General features: G+C 45.4%; 1 protein-coding gene across 1 annotated transcript; it reads right to left on the bottom strand.

Moving 5' to 3' along the window:
- Nucleotides 1–1,179: 1,179 nt before the first annotated feature.
- Nucleotides 1,180–20,829, bottom strand: CD9 (CD9 molecule). The gene is made up of 8 exons (XM_051770752.1): nt 20,621–20,829; nt 10,178–10,280; nt 7,086–7,183; nt 5,827–5,901; nt 4,814–4,906; nt 4,154–4,243; nt 2,248–2,331; nt 1,180–1,521 (listed from the first exon to the last, which is right to left on the bottom strand). Exons 1-8 carry the CDS (start codon nt 20,684–20,686, stop codon nt 1,456–1,458), a joined length of 675 nt encoding a protein of 224 aa, XP_051626712.1. The 5' UTR covers nt 20,687–20,829; the 3' UTR covers nt 1,180–1,455.
- Nucleotides 20,830–22,042: the final 1,213 nt, after the last annotated feature.

Here is a 22,042-nt window from a genome sequence, read left to right as displayed (position 1 = left end):
CTCTGCAAGACACACAGAAGCATGATTACCATTTGAATTTTTTTAAATTCTTTTTTCAGAAAGCCCACGAACACAGAACAGTGCAACATATTACAGAGGAGAGTTGCATGGTTGCCTTAGACAAGTGACAGTGGGTAACACAACGGTGGCAATACATTCATGCATCATTCAGAGCTTCAAAAAGAGCCCAACCCTCACAAAATCCAGTATTTCTCATAGTAAATACCAACCTCCTTGCAAGAGGAAAGTGGGAACAAGCAAAGAATACCAAGAGATATTTGTAGCACCCAGAGGACAAAGACCAGAAGCTTCTGAGAACACAGATGAGATACTACAGTGAGGGAATACGAGGTACAGCACATCGACTTGCTGGTAAGGACCCCATGGGCAGCCCCCACCAGAAGGTATTTGAGACAAAACCCACTTAAAAAGCCATTTAGAGCAGAAGTATAGGACAAACTGGTAATTCTTCAAGCTAAGGGTCCCACACTGATGTCTCCACTCTCTCCCACATCCATTTTTTAACTCAAACAGGATAAGCCACAACTCTGCAACTGCAGAGCTGGACAGTAACTTCTCATGCAACTTGTGTTTATTCCACCTGGAAACCTGAGATTTGGCACACGTGTTGTAAGCCCTTGAGATTGTACCCCTGTGGCTTTGGAGAAACAATGCACAAAGCCAGCCAGTGCAAAAATCCTGAGCAAACACTAGGGAATCTGCCTTGCCGAGGGACCTAGGCCACGTCAGGGGACAGCTCTGCCAGCAGACAGGCTGATGTAAGGAGGCCCAGCTGGCTCCAGAGCAGAGCCCAGCCTGGCTGCATCAAGGCACCAGTGCCTGCACATCACCCTGGTGACACTCAGCCTTTGCCACCCTCCAGGAAGGCGACAGTAAAGTGTTACTGCAGTGACATTTTAGGAATGTTATTAAGACCTGCTTTTGTTCACACACGCCAAGGAAAGGAGGAATGGCCATGCCTTCTCTAACGTGCTCTGACAGCATCTCCCACTCCTTGGAATTCCCTTCAAACATGGCATTGATATAGGAGTTATTTCCTGCTTTGTACTAAAGCCCTAGTGATTTAACACTTATCATGTTATGCAAGTTCCACTCCATGCTATGCATCAAACAGTAGGATTAATCAATACAGCAACATCTCTCCTCCCCCACAAACAATACAATACATCTTACTCTTTATTATCAAATTGTCTCCAACATAAATTATATCCAAATTATGTAAGTTTCAAGAAAGTCAGATATTTTATGTACAATATTTGTGTTGAGTCAGATAAACCTTTATCATTTTAACCTATAACATAAAAAGCAAAACCTACATCAGTACCAAATAAAGCATTAAAAAGGTAACAAATATATAACTTTTTAGAAATGCTCTCAGAACACTAAAGTTAATGACAAAGATTTTATAGTGCAGGAGTCTTGGGTTTGTAGCTCTTAGACCATCTCTCTTTCCCTGCGGATGGCACAGCAGAGAATCATACTGAATATCATGCCAATAACCTGTAAAGAAAGCAAACACACTGCAAATCAGGAAACCAAAGCATGTTCTTTTATCAGCATGAGGACAAGCACAGCTGCTCTTCCCAGCCCAAAGGCCAAATTCATTCTGTATTTATATACTCTATTCTGCAGTACCTGCCCCTCCACCCCCAAAGTTCATTCTGTTCTCATGAATCCCCTTCACCTCAATATCTGAGAATAGATCAGCTGTAAACCACTGCCATATCTCCTAAGAAATCTTTGACCATCCCAGCATATTTGCATCCATCTTCTCCAGAGAAGTCAAACACAAAAGCGCAAGTTTTCTTAGTGGTACTGTTATTTCAGTTCTCTAACAGAGCCTTTAGCTGTTATAAAGGAAAGAAAGGCAAGAATCCCTAAGAGATATGCAGATAAAGAACCCAAAGGATACTGAGATGAAAAAGTGGGCCAGTGACATGACCAATACATCTTCACTCTATATATACACCCCCCTCCCCCCCGATACGATTTCACCACTGCTAAAGGTACAAGGAGACAGATCTAATCCAAAGTAGAAGCAGGGATCTCTGAGACATCCCAGCCTCTGCACTGCCTCAGGGCCCTGCAGCACACACCCTGATCCTGCTGGGGCTTGTCCTTAGTGGAATAGCCACGTGGGCTGCTATGCCAGGCACTGTTCTACAGACTCCTGCTCTAAGTATCATCTTAACACACAGTATCCCTCTAAATAATCTGGGAACTCACCATCATCACAGCAATGCAAAGGCCAACTGCTCCAATGACATTGAATTTTGATTTGAAGACGTCATCGATGGCAGCAGGGCAGGACTGGAAAGAACAGACAGTTCATTAGTGTTTCACACACACAAAGGTTGGTTTCTGCTTGTCTGAGCTCAAGTCTGCTTGCACTAGAGAAAGCTTTCTTTGGAAAGCTGCTGTCATCTGGCCTTACTTTCACATCCTTAAACAAAGCCAGGGATGTTCCAACACAAGAGTTGGTGTGGAAGTTTAAATCTACTCTTCAAGTCTCTAAATCTCTTAACAGCACCTTGGCTACAGCAGGATTCCCTTCTCAACACCTGCAGTTTATCAGGTAGAGCAGGACCAACAGCAGTTGTACCATGCCTGGCTTGTTACTAATGGATGTCAGCACTTAAACTGCTGCTACACTGCTCATCCCTTCTCAAAATAGATTTGAAGCCACTCTTGATATTTCCAGTTGCTACTGGAATTTTGCAGACACCTTATGGACCCACACTGCATGGGAATGGCAGGATATCCTGGGCTGTGTGCATCCCTGGAATGGGCAGACTCCCAGAGGGGCCAGTCTGATGATGCCAGGACAATGAATTACCATTGCAACTGAAAAAAATAAAAATGTAAGTACAGTCCCTTCCCCAGAAAAGGCATGTGGCAGCCAAGAAAAAGGTGGCACTTCTACAGAGGTATAAATCTTTAAGAGCCTGGTAGCTGGTCAAAGTCTCATCCCAGCTCCTGTCCTGTCCTATTTGTTCCAGCAGCAAACTACAGTGAGCTGCTGAAAGCTACTTTTTTTCCATTGTTGTTCCTTATCCAGTCCAAAAAAAAAAAAAAAAAGACTGAATCAAGGATTAAAGGGATATACTGGCAAGGATGAATCAGTTCAATCAGAATACCAATACAGCACTGCTTCTTAGAGGCAACACAAATCAGCCACTCCATTGCATCCCTTTGATCTCAGTCTATCCACTGCTTTTCTACAGTTGGGACTGGGCCATAAACACATCACAAGATGGAGTCAACTGATGAATAAAACACGTAGCAGAATAAAAGCAAACAGTAAGAGCTGCATGCTGCCTCAGCTGCTCCCATACACTCTAACTCATAACAGACTGCATGGGCAGGACTAAACATTCAGGTGTGACTACAGATTGAAGGTCTCATGTGGTCAGATATTTCAAGTTGTCACAAGTAAAGTAAAAAAAAAAAAAAAATTAAGTCATTAATGGAATTGATGGAATTCCATTAAGAGCCTTATTTTCTATTTGAAAACTCATACAGACTGTCTTGGAGCATGAAGCAAGGCAGTTGTAAGAAAAAGAGGAAGAGGGTTAATTAAGAGCTATACAAGTTGTGTCTCCTGTTATCTGTGGCACACAGGCACCTCTGCAGCAATATTCCAACAGGAAAACCTGACACAGAGAACTGCCTTGACAGTGACAAACTCACCTTAACAGGCTACCAACACATTAACCCCCTCTCCTTTTCCTTGCTAAAACTCCAGGCTTGCTCCTGCCTCCAAGCTTTGTCTCCCTACCCAAAAGGGGAGGTGACACTCCCAGGGAAGCACCAGGAAGGTGCTGTGGCAATAGGAGCAGTGAGGAGAACAGAGCTCTCTTGCATTATGGGTTTATTTTAGACAAAGTTTTGATCTTTCCCTGCCCACCCCATCAGTCTGTGACACACTGCACATTTCCTGTGCAAGGCCAGATTTCCTGCTGATCCTGGGTGTTCTTTCCACAGTAACAGCAATGAACAGACTGATTACAGACACAGATTGGTAACCAAGTGTGACACGTGAACTTTCCCTGGACTGGAAGGGTTTACTCAGAAGTGTGTTTCTCATTCTACTCATTGGGCAGAGCTGATGGTGAATTAAGTCATGCTTTACCTTTACAGTGATTGCCTCAGCCAACGTCTTTTTCGGACAGGTTTCCATGAACATCTGCTCAATACTTCCAGTAAGGCCACAGCAGTTCAGCTACAAGACAAAACAGGAAGAGAGAGTCAGGTTAAATAATCCTTGTTTTTGCTCAGCATCTGGTAAAAAAGAGAGAAATAAATTAGATTAGTTTTTATTACAGACCTTAGCAAATCTGAAGTTCAGTCAATGTGACTGCTATAAAACTTAATTTTAAGAAGTCTTTATTATGTTAAAGGACAAGGTTCTGAAAGGAAGAGAGCTAGATCTCACTAAGTACACACACAATTATTTTGGTGACAGCTTGTGCTCCTTACAGACACAGAGATGGACTCCTCACAGATACACAGGTATGCATTCTAGGGTGTCTCTAGCTCAATACCACAGATCTAGGGTTTCCTAGCCTGCTTCTGAGCTTTAGAAAAACAATAACTAGTTCTAGGCACTTCAGAGGGACATACTTAATTCACTGATACTACACAAAGCCATCTTCTCTGCAATTTGTTACTAATAATGTTTTGGTTTCTTCTAGTTAGTAAGATACTTGACTTGTACAGGTGAGTGGATGACATGGACAACAGAGTGAAGAAGCTGCATTACTGTCTAGTTTAAGTATAACCATGTACTTACAGCGAGCTGAAATGCTGTCAGGGTCTCTTTGGCACCTGGTTGAGTTCTCTTCTTATAGGTGTCCATGTAGAACTCCTTCAACTCGTCAATAATCTACAGGACAGCAAAGAGTTGTGGTGTATGATTGTCTTACCTTAGTATTATTGTGAAAAGCTTACACTGAGCAAGTCAGTCAACAAAAATTCTGCAGCCTACAGTACCCATTCTTTTGACATGTACAAATAGATGGTGAAAAGAGAGGGTGGGCAGTATTTCTCACCTGAAACAAGTGAGCCTAACTCTTAAAAGCCACACCTGAGCAGCTAAGACTGTTTTCCTTTCCAAAGCTCTGAGCCTCACAAAAGGAATGAGAGAACCAAGTCTTTGCCCACCAGTTGGCCAAAAATATTCACTATTGCACTCCAGAAGGTTTTATAATTTCCCTGTTGTATAACACAAGCAGAAAAGCAACCCTGATCACCAAGCATCTTATTTTGAAACAAGACAATCTTGACTGTTGGTGAGGGACAGGTCACCAGGTGCAGAAACACTGAGCCCTTAGCTGACCTGGCTCCTATCTGGTAAAGCTTCCCTGATAGCCTATTTCATTTCCCAGCTCTGCCAGGTACTGCCTAGAGGGCAACTCTAGCAGGCAACAGCCTCTTGGATTCTGGCTTTCCTGCTACAGTCTCATTTAGGTATTAGATTTCTTATGTTGTTTTGCTTGAATCACTCTTCTTTGTCTCACCCAAACTCCCTGGGTAATGAGGATTTGACTCATACTGGTATAGATCTCAGTAGACTGTTAATTGTGGGCACATTCACAGAATCATGGAATATTTTTGGTCAGAAGGGAGCTTTAAAGATCACCTAGTCCAGCCCCCCTGCCATGGGCAGGGACACACCTCACTAGACCAGGTTGCTCAGAGCCCTCATCCAACCTGGCTTTGAACACTTCAGGGATGGGGCAACCACAGCTGCTCTGGGAAACCCACTCCAGCATCCCACCACTCCACCTTCAAAGAGCAACCTACCTTTTCTTTGTTTGAAAATCCCCAGATTCCAGCACCAATTTCAAGGGCAAAAATCACAAAAAGGAAGAAGAAGAACTAGAAAAGAAAGACCACATTATTAATGAAGACCACAGCACCACAAAACAGCATCACACACATTTACTGCAAGTTTGTCCAGACTTGGGGGAACTATCACTCAGTGTTCCCAGCTGGAGGTCTGGAACATTGGTAAAACTAGCAAAGAGGACACACTGCACTGGGTCAGCACTTCTTCCCAGGAGCGTTGGAAAGCCTGGCAGTGCTCTCCAAGCAGAAATCCTGCTTTTTGATCAGTGTTAATTAAAGCCCATCATCTGTTAACTCAGACTTTGAAGTTGCCCAAGTCACTCAGACACATCACAACAGCTGACACCACTTCTTTTCCCTGGTTTGTCATTCCTATTGCTTTAGGAGTCATTACTTAATCCCTAGCTTGCCACCAACTCCCACAGAGCTTATGGTCACTTTGTTGTGTATCCCATAAAATAGAAATAAATGTGTTCTCTGTCTTTAATTGACTACCAGGTCCAAAACACCACTATCATTTAAAAGCACTTTAAAGAGAGATACTCAGAATTACAAAGGGCTAGAGGCGTCATTTTGCAAGAAATACTTGAATTTAAGTTCTTCCGTAACACAGAAGGGGAATTGTTCTTTCACTGGCTATAGTAGAAGTCTTTTATTAACCAAGTCTTCTGGTTATTTGGATGAGTAGTTCTGCAAGTGTACAGATGTGCACGAGCCCACTAAGCTCAACTGGCCCCTCCAGTCTGAAAACAATGAGGTTGCTCTCCAATACTTGGCTTGCAGAGCAGTTGTCAACCAGAAGAGCTCATCCTGTGATTAGGAACAGTAGAGGCTTGTTGTTTCAAGGATCAAATACCACAGTTCTGGTCTCAAAGACTGAAGACTGCACAACCTTCAGGGTCCAGGATAAACTGTCTAGTAAATAGCATTACTCTTATCAACACTTTTGTTCTGCGTTTACAATACTCCCAGTCTTGACACTTCAGTGTCTGAGTATGTCACACACTCAGCCTCTTGATTCAAATATAGCATGAACATTTGGGTTTAGGGCCAGAAATTAAAAACTATATTTAACATTTTATGTAGGTGACCACAAGTTTAAACACTGCAGAGCCCAAAACAATCACAATCTGCTGCCTTTTAACTGCACCAGAATATTCTCCTTCCTCTCCCATCATGCTGCTAAAAATTTAGGCACTACTCTGAGTACTTACCAGGCCAAGCATACACTGAGATTCCTGTGATGCACCACAGCATCCCAAGAAACCAACCAGCATCATAAGTGCCCCAGCTCCAATAAGGATGTAAACACCTAGGGAGGAGAAGAACATAAACATATATACAGACTAGTCGAGACCTCAGCAGCAAGGTATGAAATCAGTTGCTCCACAAACAGCATTTGCAGTTTTCACCGAGGTTTAAATTTCTTTACTGAGGTGTTCCAAGAAAAGAAAAAAAACCTAACAAACCCTGTGCTTAATTTTCAAAGCAAACATCTCATAACTTGCAGGGAAATATACTGATAAATAAAACCTTCAACCTGTAACAACTGATGTGTACCATTGCTGCAGTTTCACAAGTTTCAGAAAATGTGCAAAATAAAGCCATGTAAAACAAACTACAAGACACTTTTAAAAACTGGCTCAGAGCCAGAGTTACCAACTTATCTTCAGGTGAAGGGTGTGTTGCAGTTAGAGCTGGAATAGCGATTTATCAACAACTGAGAGTTCTTGATGCAGATACCTCCTCCAACTGTAACAAGTGTTAGAGCTTGTAAAATATTCTGCCCAGAATTTAGGTAGTGAGCGTGTTGGAGCAGAGAAAGCAAACATTTCTGGGCTAAAAGACTCCATTTATGCCCAATCCTCTGGCTCCTGAACTTGGGAACTGCCAGCCTAAGCATCAGAGCTGAGAGTTGGTGAGAGCAGCAAGATGCAGTGAGGAAAACAACTCCCAAAGGATGGCAAGAAAGTACTACTGTGGTGGTAAAACATCAAAGAATCAGCACAACATGGAGAATGTATGACATTTCTATCAATGTGGACAAAAATACAGTTCAGAGGCCCAGTCAATACTAATTAAAGAAAGCCAGATGCAAGCATTTGCAAGTGATATATTGTGGATGCAAACCAATAAGATCAGCTGCCAAAATAAGTATCTATTTGGTTAAGCACACGTAAGGGATTAAGCCTGACACTTCTTATCAGCAGGAAATTCCTGTACTGATTTTTTTTATCCCATCTTAAACTTTCTAATTGAAAAATTAAAATAGGAGTCCATCACTTTATTTTCAGTTCTACAGAAAGCCTTTGAAGTAACTTGCTTCGGTACTGGGTGCAAAATGACAGATTCTGTTCATTTCCTATTGGAAACTGCAGCCACTCCCAGAAAAGTATGTTAAAAGAGGAATTCCTATTAAGCTTCTTTTAAAAACTCTGTTTAACCTACAGAGATTTCAAGCAGGTTTCACTGGCTGCATTCAACCAGTAGCTTAAGTATCACATCATAAAACTTTTATGTTTCAGGAGGTGAAAGAGTTGTTTTAGACTACCCAAAATAAGACTTGTTAAATATTTAGCTCAACAGCCAAGTTTAAATTTCTGTTCCCTTTCCAAGGCCCACCTAAAAGCATCTGGAAATCTTCCTGGCAGCTGCAAGAACCACCCAGTTTGCTATGATGCCATCGTATCAAGGGCAAAAATATAAGTTTTCTTACAGAGAAGCTTAAGAGGCTGCACAAGCCTAACTCACCATTCCTACCAGTGCTCCCTGTAGGCACAGGCTACCCTGGTACTATGAGGCTGCAACCCAAGTTGCACCTACATGCAGGTCTTCACTGACCCTTCAGGCACCAGTTTGGGTGTTGTGACAGTCTGAGTAGCCCAGCATGGGGGCCAGTTTTTTTGGTAAGAGAAAGACCAAGCCATCCACCCTGTGAATGGCCAGTGAGTGACACCACAGAGGACCTGGCAAATCCAAGGGCTACAGGGATGCGAAATATATATGCATAAGCATTGTCCAAATTGAAGATGACAGACATTAAGAAAGGTACATATTTGAATTTGCTTCCCATCTGTTAGAAGTCTTCAAACACAGCTGCTTTGTTTCACAGAATCATGGGATGGCCTGGGTTGGAAGGGACCTTAAAGATCAGCCCATTCCAAACCCCTGCCATGAACAGGGACACCTTCCACTAGAGTGTGTTGTTCCAAGCCCCGTCCAACATGGCCTGGAACACTCCCAGGGATGGGGCAGCCACAGCTTCTCTGGGCAACCTGTGCCAGGGCCTCACCACCCTCACAGGGAAGAATTTCTTCCCAATACCTGATCTAAATCTACCCTTCCAGTCTGAAACCATTGCCCCTTGTTCTGTCACTCCAGGCCCTTGGAAATAGTCTCTCTCCATCTTTCTTGTGGACTCCCTTCAGGTCCTGGAAGGCCACAATTAGGTCACCCCAAAGCATTTTGTTTTCCAGCTGAACAATCCCAATTCTCTCAGCTTTCCCTCATAGGAGAGGTGCTTTCAAAGCACCTCCAGTGGAAAACTACCAAAGTCTATGTGTTTCCCATCCAAGCCTAGAAGTGACCATAGATGACAGAATCAGAGTTCATATAAAATCCAATTCAATTAGGAACACCTATGACACCAGCATAACAAACTGAAAACGTGTGTGTCCCTTAACTGGTCATACTGCAGACAGAATGTCACAGAATAACTTCCACCTGGGCTGGCTGAAGCTACATTGATCCAGGTTGGCTGGAATAGTTGCTCATACAGACCAAGATGTTTATCCATCCTTCCCATTCCGTTCAGTATAAATTAGCAGACGTGGACATGTAAGAATTAGACAACAGTACACATGCTCCTTCTGAGAGATGAGGCAGAGTTGTGGGTTTGGGTACCTTAGGCTGGTCACTTTGGGAAAAAAAATTGGTTATTGATGCCATGTGTGGTTACTCATCTAGTTTGGTGTGAAACTGCTGACTCATGTTGTGAGGAGCATCATGAAGAGACATACTCTGTGTCTCCCAGGAGCCTCAGGATTACAAAATATTCAGCAACAGCAACCAAAGAGGAACTGCAGGATTTAAGACGGGAGAAAGGACAAAGAGCCAAGAAACCACTCGCGTGACAGCGCTGCTGTTCGCATCAGAGCTCCTGAGAGCAGCTGGCCCTCAGCACCAGCCAGGGGAAGATGCTCTCTGCCCCACCGAGGCTGTGTAGGGCTGTTTTGTCTTCACCCTTGAGGAAGACAAAGGTTTCTCAGCAGTCTGGCCATCATCAGTGTGATCTGTCCCAGCTCACCTGTGTAAAACGTCGTCTGGTTGGATTCCAGTTCAAAGACGCTTTTGGTCTGTGAATCAAAGTGAAGCCATAGTCCAACTGCAAGAACTGCTGTCCCTGCCAGCTGTAGGAACAAGGAAGCCTTGTTAAATAATACCAATTAATACATTCACCCTTATATTAGCAACAACATCAGAAGCAAACACAGGACACAGCTTTTATTTAAAGAGCTGATGACAAAGGACCAGCATAAAAGGACGGGGACACCAAAACATGAACAAACTTCACTCCAGACACGAGGCACCTTGTTGACAGATGCTTTACATACTACAAAGTCCAATGCCACAGGAGAACAATGCCATCTTTGTTCCTTACTGAAAATATCCAAGGTTTAGCCAAGTGTCAGTATTTCCACTGACCCCTCCACCCATTGTTTCATTCTGTGTGACTGCAATGACATTGCATGGCTTAGTGATCTTAAAATCTTCACACTGAAGGACAAGTGTATCACAAGCAAAAGTGCCTTGTGAGGCCAGCCAGAAGTTTTAGTGTATTAAGACTGTTAAAGAATTCAGTGTAGAATAGAAGGGAGTTCAGAAAGAGTGCTCTTCCTTGCAAAACAGGATAAAACCAACCCATTAAGTCACCATACTGAGAGGAAAAAAATACTGGTTGCTGAAGCAGCAACATTGCTGATGTAGAGCAAAACAACCTAATTTTAGGTAATATTTAGTTTTATTTCATTATTATCTTTGCTGCATGCCTCCAGGTTCCTCTTAACATTGGTGCCTGTGTCTGCAGCAAGTAATTTTGCAATTAAATTAGCTTTTGGATGAAACATCTTGCAGAAGGCATCAGAAGGGTGTTGCAAGAAAGAGAGTGTTGCACTCTGGTAAGGCAAACACTAACAGCTTACTGTGAACAGACTGAATCCTCCCTTGAAAAGAAAAACATGGGGTTGTCTTGCATGTAAAAAAAAAAAAAAAAAGAAAAGAAAGAAAGAAACCAGGACAAACTAGAAAGCTGGAAAGCATGCTTCTCAGCTCTTCCTTTGAGGGCCACTCAACTACCGAAAAAACTTCTACAAAAGTGAGATGAGGACAGAAACCCCAAACATCACAGCAGACATTAAAAATTTAAACTTCAAAGTGAGCAATAAGTTCATAAATTCTGGTGCTTTGGTCAGGCAAAGAATGCATGAAAAGCAAAAAAAACCCCAACAAAGCCTTATCTCTGATAAGAAGTCCCTTCTAGAAGGAAACAACATTCTTGTTTTGCTTCCAAGAAACTGGAAAGCATTTATTAATGTCAACTTTCAGTGGGATTATGGACAGCATTCCCACAGAAAGCACAAGTGGATACATCCCTTCCACACCAAGCCCATTGGTGTCTCCCCTAACTCTGAGGTGTGTCCTTCAAAAATAGGGACAGCTCTGAAGATTCACACAGGGCAGAGAATGGAGCTAAGAGGGCTTTTAAGGGAAAGGATATCCCTTGTAGCTTCCCAGCAGGAAACATCCCAGCTGAAGTGCAAAGGATTCAGGTATCAGCAAAGGAAAGCAGCAGTGCCAAGAAAACCAGCATTTCTTGTATGGCAGGCACCCGAGTCCCAAGCCTGCCTCAAAGAGGAGCTGCAGGGAAAACAGATCAAGTGATACACAACAAAGGAAGAGCCAAACCCAAGTGGAGATTTCCAGACCTACGCAAAAGGCACTTTGTTGGTGTCCCAGGTGCTTGCTCACTAAGCACACCTGCACATACCTCCTGCCTGCCTGCCCTGTGAGGGCTACACTGACAACATTAAGTTATGCTGAAGAACCTTGGTACGACACACCATGTCACAGCAGGGTTATTATTTCCATTTATTGTGCCACAGCAGCACCCTGAGGGGAGGGAGAGGTGCAACATGGGGACTGGCAGGGAGAAGGGTTGCTGCTCTACCTGCACTCCTTGCTACAGCACCATTTCAAAAAGCCTTTGCAATCTCATCTCACCTCAGTATCTCAGCTCAAAAACCAGAAGAGCTTAGTGATGGAAAAAAAAATTCATGAACAGCTTCTAGCCTACAGTTAAGGCATCCAGTATTTAACAACACTGAGACTCACTGCTGGGTCACTGAACAGTCTTCAGCTTTTATAGGGATCCAGGCATCATTAGAAGAAACCTACAGCTTTGGCTTGTTTTGCTAGAACTCATGAACTGCAAAGACATAAGCCTGAGCATACCCAGCTGTTCTCACCCACCTACAAGTATTTGTGGCTTGACAAGACTCAGTGTTTGAGTAGAGAGCACTGCAAACAGAGCAGGGCACAGAAAAGGACTAAAACCCAGGGCTCATCCCCCAGCAGACCTTTAAGGCCAGAGTATTCAAATTGTGAAGAAACTTTAAGCCATACCACAACCATACAGATAACCTTAAAACTGCAAGCAAAGGAGAAAGCTTAGTTTATGACCTCCTCAGAAACAAACTGGTCAGTTCAGATTAGGGAGAGATGGTGTACCCAATACAGCTCCTCTCAAAAAACAAAACTTCACCCTCCCTCACCACCACCCAGAGTTAAGTGGTGGCATGTTTTCTCCTTGGAAGAGCAGTCACTCTGTGGAAAGGTTAAGAAGATGCCAAGAAGGCAAGAGACTTAAGGGATCACAGAACAGTGATAACACCAGGCCAGTGAACTACTCCACAGCACTGCAAAACTGGTAGAATTAAAGTGGTAATTCTCTCCATGTTGGACTAGAAATAAAATGCAGCTCCTTCTTTCAATAATAAGCAACTTTTTGTCCCAGTTTCTTAAGGAAAGCAGACTTGTGTTCTCAAGTTTGTGCTCTTCCTACCCACACTGACCACTGAACTAAAAAAGGCAGTTTTAAAGCAGAAGGCAAGTAACTCGAAGCTTCAAATTTCCATCAAAACAAGGAGAAACAAGGACACACCAACACCAGCCTCTGAGGAAGAGGCAGGCACAGCCCTGTGGGCACTTGGCAGAACCTCTGACCACTCTGGCACAGCAGAGGCTGATGCACAGGCACTTCTGTGCTCCCCAGTGCTGTGCCAGCAGGTTTGGCAGCTGTGTTCTTCCTCCCTGGGAAAGGGGTGCAAGCCCCCTCCCCTTAGCTGCATGGAAGCAGATCCCCTGCAGACCCAGCTGTTGGGGCTTTTTTGGAAATCCAAGCGTTTTGCCATCTAACAGACCTGTTTTGTCATAGGAGTTGAGCAACAGGGAGTGTTTCTAAGTAGATCTATCCTGTGCTGGAAAAGAAATTTAACAGAAAAAGAATAGCACTCTGTATTCCTGAAGTTGGTCTCTTAGTTTTGCACACACAAAGTTAAAAGCAGGTTTGTGTGCTTATCAGACGTGTAAGGTAGTATGTTTCTGTAGTGACAATTATAGAAAAAGCAGCTTAGAAGAGAGGTTGTTTTTTTTTCTCCAATCTGATCAAAATGTGAAGTTAAAGGGGTACTACTCAATCCTGGCATTGGAAAGTTTATGGCAGTGATTTTCCAGTAACACCATGCTACTGAGTTTCCTGCTCAAGCTGATGAGCCTTCCTTGCTTTTCCCCAGCCACCAATCACAGCTCCCAGCTCATTTCTGCTCCACTTGCCCATTCTGTGGCTGCAATGGACATGTGCTAAAAAAGGACAGAACTATCTGGTCGTTCCTCTTCAGTTCTATGCAGGCTTCTTGGGTTTTTTGCATCACATGCTAACATACTCCTCTTGTCTCAAAAGCTCACTCCTGTACAATTCTTTCTGCCTGTTGCAATAGGAAAAACAGCTTTTTTTGGTCTGCCTTCCTATCTTACACAGCCCTGCTGTGAAAGAATTCCCTCCTCCCATCCCACACCAACAAGTGCTTTCTCCAAAGTCAGCCCTTTCCACTGCTGTGCCCTCCTCCTCCTTGACCAGGACATGATTTTGCCTCTGATGTATCTAAGGGTGTGTCCCAGTATTTATCTCTGATAATACTTTCTTTCAGCCTTCCATGTGCCAAGACACAACTGACAAAGGACCACAGTCAGGATACACCTGAGATGAGAAACAACCTGTCCATCCTGGAGGCAGGAGCCACACGGAACACTCTGCCTTCCTCCCCTCACCATCCTTGGCTAACTTGAACATGAACTTGACTATTCCTCAGCACAGAATACCATCAAGCAATTCCCACTGCATTCCACTCCTCCCTTCCCAACACCTGAGGTTTCACAGATATGGTTTCCCAGCAGAAGGCTTGCACAGGGAATAAGTAGATTTAATGGTGCTGGTGTAAACACAGGTTAAAAACTTGAGCTTTCCAAAACATAAAGTCCAATTTCGTTAACATATCCCATAGTAGCACAATGTGTGACACTACTTTGGGAAGCTGGAAAGTTTCTTTTGGATTTAACCACTATTTTGCAAGGACCATTTTGTTTAGTCCCTTCTCACCTTGTCACCTTGACCCATCCTAAGAACAATCCCAAGACAAGTACCCCACTAACTACAGACACCTTACAGCATCTTATCTTTCCACAGGGGGAACCACCTCTCAAGCTCAAGATCCAAGCAGTTATCAAATCCTTAGAGCTGGGAGACAAAGCTTTGGGAGGGGGACACCCTCCCTCAGCATCCAGCAGTTTACTACCACAGCCCTTCCTCCACTTCCACAGGGTGGAGGGCAGGGACAGGGAAGAAATGAGACACTGCAAGAACTCCTGATACGTGGCTCAAAGTCTGTAGAAAAAGCCTTTGTACATGAAACTGTGGGTTTCTGCTATTTTAGTACATTCAGGCCAAGCTCACCTACAACCTGTACCAAGCTCATGGCATTACCTCCAGCAGAAAGTAAGTGACTGTGGAAATACAGAAGTCAGTCAAAGATGAATACTACATTCAGTGCTGTCAGCTAAGCATTGCATCCAACAGATGCAATCACTTACTGATTTTTTTTTTCTGGAAGCAGGAAGGTATGTCGGGCTCTACACGACTGCTCCGTACGTAGGTTTTCCCCAAGGTATGCCAAGAGGACACTGAAAAAGCCACCATCTTCACTTCATAGACACTTAAACTTTTAGTTAAAGATTTGACTCTGCATAAGACAGACAAGCAATTTCTTTCTCACTGTGTAAAGACTCAACTAACAAAGCCAGGACCAGACCTGTAACACTGCAAAGCAGCAGGCAAAGAAATTGAGGATACTGAGTAGTAATGAACTGTCTTTTTCTGTCCTCTATAAATAAAACCCCATAAACAGTAAGTACAGATGAGGCTCATCATCAGTCTCATTCCTCAATTACAGGATTAATGTTACCCACAACAGCACAGGTTTTCAAACTTCTTTAGGAAAAAAAAAAAAAAAAGGCTTCCCTAACAGATGTGCAATGAGTGCTGCAGTTACACAAGAAACTGCAGCTATTTGCAAACTTCTTTGGGAAAAAAAAAGATAGGAAAGGAAGTATTTTCTTTCTGCTTAGCTAGTTTCAAGAATGTTGTGGCCTGTGTTAATGTCACAGCATTTATTGCAATAAAATGGTGCTCCAGTACAGTAGGAGCAGCATTACAGAATTCCTGAACCACTGCCAAGACTAGTGCCCATTTCATACAAGTTCCTATTCAGAAGCCAGCCTACTATATTTGCAATTTGAATTGCAAATAGGAGCTAGGTCTGCTAGAACTCTAAGGACAAGTAGATTCACATCAGGTTTCTCAAGGCAACACAGTCCAACTCTGTCCTAACTTCACAGCACTTAACTGGAGTCAGAATACATTGAACTGAGCCCAAGCAGCATTTGGATTCATACTAAATCAGTCAGATTAGGGCAAGCTAAAGCAACTAACTTCTGTCCCTCCTGTATGTGCCTCCATATATGCATACAAACATGCATATTTACCTGTCCATCCTGCAAGTCCTCTGCTCCACTGGAGCAGGAAAGACCCTTTGAATTGTGACCAGCTGAGATTATGGTTCAGGATGAAGTCACACCTATCTTCAAGTCACAGAAAGAAAAGAGCTCTCCAGGCCTAATTTTGCTCATCTTTCTTTAGCAGGCACTACCACAGACAAATGCATTTGCTCATAAAGCACTCTGGAGAGCAGGGAGCCAGGACAAGGCATTTGCCTAATAGCGTAAAGCAAGTAAATGACTTGCTCAAAACCTCAACCTGAACCCTGACTGTATGCTACAGCACTTCTGTGCCTAAAACACATTTCATTATAAATATTAGCAGCTGATGTCTTCGTGTGCCACAAAACTCACAAGGGGAAACTCCAGCACTTAATTTTAAAGAAGCAAGCCCTTGCTTTTTGCTCCGCAGCAGTGGGAGAACACGCAGGCGCTTGCCCGGCGTGCGCCGAGTTGCCCAGGAACCCACAGTTTTCCTCGGAAAAGGCTTTGTCACCCGGGTCAACAAGCCTGAGCAAACCTCGGGAGTTAAGGGTGTTCAGCTAGAAACAGTCACTGTTGCACAACTCCAGCTAATCAAGCACTGAAGGCTGTTCAAAGCCAGCTTTGCTAAGACCACTCCACTGCTTGGGTTTAAGGCACATAATGTGTTGCTTCCACTGACTTCTTGCCAAGCTCAAACCAGACTGGTGGGAAAAAAAAAAAAAAGTCTTTAAAGTTAAGTATCAGCTTCGTCACCTCCCTCCCCCACCCCAAATCAATGCCAAACTTCTGAAGACCTGAACTGGTACAAGTTTCATTACAGAGCAGAATGCCAGGGATACCAGGGCCAGCACCAAGGCAGCAGAGCTGTTTGCAAACCCGGGTGTGACAACACCAGCAAGGAGCCTGGTGCTTGCAGTAACACTTGATCCAAAGGGAAAAAAACACAGCCAGCCCTCATTCCCACCCGAGAGGGGTGTGAATCACCCAACTTACTGAGCTATTCAAACACAAAAGTAAAACCCATTCTCTACAAGTGTAGTGCTTAACCCAACTTCAGAAGCACTCATAGCAAACATCCACTGGTCTCTCCCCACTTTCCACTCAGGCCACAAGTAAGACTTCAACCCCAGCTCTGAAGTCCCAAAAGTTTCACTGAACACCATGGTAGTTTCCAGCCTTCCTAGCTGGAGAAAGGCCATCAGATCAGTTATCACCAGATCCAAGCACAACATCCTACAGGGTGCTCCTCAGAAAAGGTTATTAGAACAGGGCAGACAGCAGCATTTCCCAGGACTAACCTCCTGGTTTACATGTTCAGCACTTCAAGGTTGTGCAAAGACACAAGACAGTACCTTGAAAGAAGAAAAATTAATGAAAGGCTGAACCCCATGTGAGCCAAGTACCCTTCACCTATCTACTGCCACAGCACCTGTTGTGGAGAAAACACCACTGCTGTTCCCACAGTCAAAACACTTTTCTTCCAAAAGTGACCCCTTTATAGGCTTAATATCCCACAGTTCTTGCTCACTGGCTCTTCCAATATAGTCAGGTCCCACCTATTACCTGGGCAATCAGGATCCTACAGACCTCTAGCACATTTCCCTCATCTGTTTCCAGGCTGAAAAATCCCAATTGACTTCCAGTTTCTCATGGTAGAAACCCTTCTCTTCCTTTCCCAAACATCACCAAGCTCCACTGTGATCCTCCCAAGGTAGGCAGAAGACCAGAGCAGCTCACAGGACACCAGCATGCCATGGATTCACGCAGCTTTAGGCCAATCTTCCCTCTTCTCTGGGACCTTCACTTCTGAAGCTGGTTTTGCTGTGTTGGTGCTGAGCACCCACCTGGTGCTTTTGTGAAGCCATCACAGATCCTTTTCTCCCAAGACTTCATTGCTCTGTGGCAGCATCTGCCCCGAACCACCTAGTTGAGAACTCTAGGTTGCTTCTTTTTGAAGAATCTTCTCTGCCTATTCCAGATGCACCATGTGTGCCACTCTTCATGTATCCCAGAACAGCATAAAGCAAAAACCCAGCCTCAAATTCACCGCATTCCAGCCCTCCAGCACTGAGATGGATGGTGAGCAGGGAGGGTTACCCAACTGCAATGCATTTATAGTTCTGAAGTAACTATTGTGCGACCTGGGAGAGTTGATAACCAGCATTTGCTGCTGTTTCTTCTCCTCTGCATCAAGAAGTCAGTTCAAGCCTGTGCAGGACGCAGAGTCAGAGACACATTATGGCACAGAACTTCAGTAAGATCTCCCCCAGTAAAATGAAGTCCTGCAAAATGACACTACTGAGATTCTAACACTCAGACCTATTACTGCCTGTTCTTAAGGACTCCCTGGGAAGCTCCCTAGTCCTAATGTGTCTGAAGAGGGATTATTAGTTGGGTTTACTTTTGTAATTATTCCTAAACCTTTCCTCTGGCTAACGTTATTGATCTTTTGTATTTGACCCACCAGCATTTATGAACCTTTACTTCCTTCTTTACAATACAGCTTCAACTTTGGCAGTTCCCCAATTTTTGTTTTAATAACCTCCTATACCAAGTTGTTTCAGCCTTTATGCTTCCTCTCTCCCTCCCTCAAGCCTCTGATGGATGCAAACACATGCCACCCAACATGCGAGCCACAGATACCTGCAGGTTTGCTGCAGGCTTTTTAAATCCCTCATCTGCCCTTTTAGGGGGGTGAACTTATTTTTTAAACTTATTTTTTAAAAGTGAGTAGAGAATTGCACTCTGGTACCACACTTCTGTTCAATTTACTTCCTTTACTCCACAGACTTTTCCCATCTCCAAGGCTGTAGGAAACGTTAAAAGCCGCCTTTCTTATTAGGGTGGTTTCCCTCTATTGCTGCCAGCCCCAGGACACCTCTCCCTGTATGCTGTTCACTGAGGCCTAACAGGCCTGATACTGCTACTTTATTCTTCCATAGAGGACACTGTGCTCTAAACTCCCCCTCAACGCTTTCGGCAGGGCACAATGACACATGGTGACTCCCAAAAGCCAAGGACTACTCCAGCTGGTCAAACACACACCTACCTCTGGGCTAACCCAAGCTGTTTGCATTTTACTGCCTCTTGGAGCTTCCAGACACTTGCTGGGATATTCAAGATGCATTACTCTCCCTTTAATTTTTTTTTTCTCACTCTTCTCTTTCCCCCACATCCTACCTGGGTTCTGCCAGTTACTCTTCCTTCCCTCCACCAAGTTAACAGGTCAATTCTGCATCCATGCTTACTGAGCACTCAAAAGGTGCAAGTAAAGCTTCAGAGCTTTATTACCACGACACTCCCAAGCAACAGGTACCTCCTGAGCCAAACAAAACCATGCTCTTTATTCTCAGCCCTGGGCCCCAGAGAACAAGGTGAGGATGCTCATGTCAAGAGCTTCTTTGCAGCAACCACAAGCGCTTTTGTCCTATAAAACAGTTTGTAGAAACTCTGTAGCTTTTAAAACAAACAAACAAACAAAAAGACCAACCACAAAGCAAACCAGTCTGTTTCAACATGATGTTTAGAAACTCACTGATCCAGAGGTCTCAGCCAGTGGGTTTTTTTTGGCTTTTTCTTCTCCTCAGCTACACCCCTCCAGAGGGGACACCCTTGCTCACTCTCCTGACGAGTCTCGGGTGGCAATACTGTGCTTTCCTGTGTCAACTGCTTTTGCACAACTTCCCTCTCCGTTTTCTCAGCTTTGCTGAAAGCCACGCTTTAACTCGGAACATCACGAGTATTTAATCCATTTACCATTGCGTCTTCCACTCATCCCACGTGCAATGCTGTAAAATTGGCTCCAGAAGGGGCTTCTTTCCGCAGCTCCGATTTAATTCCTCCACATCGGAGGGTCACACACACGCACTTCTCCACTATGGCAAAAAAACCCTAGGAAAATCTGTACGTTGAACCTCACCCTCCACACCTATCCATCGGGCACACACAGGCAGCTGTGCTGCGCTGCCTTCGTACTTCTCCATGGAGCAGACAACTGAGATGCCCACTGCCCGAGAGCTTGGGAACAGCCACGACCCTCAGCTCAGCCGTGCTCTGTGAGACCCCTCGGCCAACTAGAGACAGGCAGGGCAAGAGAGAGGCAGAAACTACAGAACACGGTCTCATCCTGTGCTCCGACAGATCAGGACGAGTTCAGGGCTCCCTTCGCGAAGGGAAGCCGCGGTTTTGACCGAGGCTCCCACCAGGAGTTCACACACACAGGACAACCACAAACAGCTCCCCCCGGGCACAGCCCCGGCACCGGGAAAGCCACCGAGGAGCAGGACTGGCAGGGATTTTCTGGGAGAAGGCCGTATGTCCCCCTCCGGCACCGCTGGGGGGGAGCTGCCCGCAGCCCCAGCACCCCCTCCCCGCCCGGCAGGACACACAGACCGCGCTGTGATAACCGCGGTCCTACGGGAAAAAAACCCCATAAATAAAGGGGGGAGCACCCGGGCACCCCCCCCCTCTCCTGCCGGGCGGCTGAAAGTAGGGAAGACGGCAAAAACAAGCAAGAAAAACGACGCAAAATACCGCCCCCCCCGCCCCGCGGGCTCCCTGCCGGGCAGCGAGGCGGGCGCGGCCCCCGGTGCCTCACCCAGAAGATGAAGTTGAAGCCGAAGAGCAGGTACTTGATGCACTTGGTGCCTCCTTTGACGGGCATGGTGGCGGCTCCTGCAGGCACGGTCGGGGCGAGGCTCCCTCGGTCCGGCGCCGCTCCTTAAATCCGGCTGTGCCCAGGATCCTCCGGGGACTCCCCTCCGCCCGCCCCCGGGGCCGCCCCGGCCGCCGCCCCGCACCTGCCGCCCGCCCGGCCCGCTCCGCCCCGCCGGGCCCGCCGGGCGGGATCGGGGACGCGGCGCTGGGACGGGGAGCTGAGCGCGGGCCGGCGCTCTCAGGGGGTCGTGGAACGCCCTGAGCTGGCAGGACCCGCAAGGATCATCAAAGCCCGGCTCCTGGCCCTGCGCAGCACAGCACCGGCAGTCCCACCGTGTGCCTGAGGGCGCTCCTTGAGCTCGGCCAGGCTTGGGGCCGTTCCAGTGCCCGACCACCTCTGGAGGAAGAACTGTGTCCTAATATCCAACCAAACACCCCTTCCCCACCCACCTCCCCCCTGCTCTTGCATAGAACACAGAGTCACAGACTGGTTAGGGTTGGGAGGGACCTCTGAGGATCACCCAGTCCCAACTCCCTGCCAAGGCAGGGGCACCTGGAGCAGGTGAGGCGGGAACGCGTCCAGGGGGGGTTTGGAATGTCTCCAGGGAGGGAGACTCCACGTTCGCCCCGGGCAGCTGTTCCAGTGCTCGGCCACCCTCAGTGTAAATAAGTTCTTCCTCGTGGGGAGGTGAAACTTCCTGTGTTTTCAGTTTATGGTCGTTGCTCATCATCCTGTCGCTGGGCACACTGAAAAGAGCCTGGCACCATCCTCCTGGCACCTGCCTTTGAGATGTTTATATGCATTAATGAGATCTTCCCCTCAGTCTTCTCAGCCCCAGCTCCCACAGTCTCTCCTCCTAAGCGAGATGCTCCAGACCCCTCATCATCTTTGTGGCTCTCTTCTGGACGTTTAATTTAACTTAAATGCATCAGTCTGGCTGAAATGGGTATTTTCTCATACCAGATAAACTTACAGCATAGTTTAACTCCTTTAATCTTTCAAATATGTCTGTATAAAGTTATAAACATACACTTTAGGAAAATAAGGTGGGATAAGTTTCAGCCTGCCAAGAGATCCATGCTAACTGGTTGTGCACGTGCCCTTAGGTCACCCCAGTTGTGAGAATAAACATGTTGAATTTCAGCTAAGAATTTTCCTTTCATTTTAACTGGGAGTTCAGCACCCATCTTCTGATCCTGTTAGCTCAGGAATGAAGGCTGAGGGCTTGTACCTTAATTTATCTTTAATACAGTGGGACTAGAAATTCAACAGGTACTGAGAGCCAACACCCCCTCCCCCCCAGCAGAACAATAAGAACAGAGAAGCCTCACTGAAATGCAAGTAAAAACATGTTGGAGTTAT

This window comes from Manacus candei, unplaced genomic scaffold (assembly GCF_025592945.1).
Source record: "Manacus candei isolate 608988 ecotype Guabito, Panama unplaced genomic scaffold, ASM2559294v1 h1tg000124l, whole genome shotgun sequence".
NCBI lineage: Eukaryota > Metazoa > Chordata > Aves > Passeriformes > Pipridae > Manacus > Manacus candei.
Note: the sequence above shows the minus strand (reverse complement) of the source record. Positions and strands in the feature narration are given on the sequence as shown.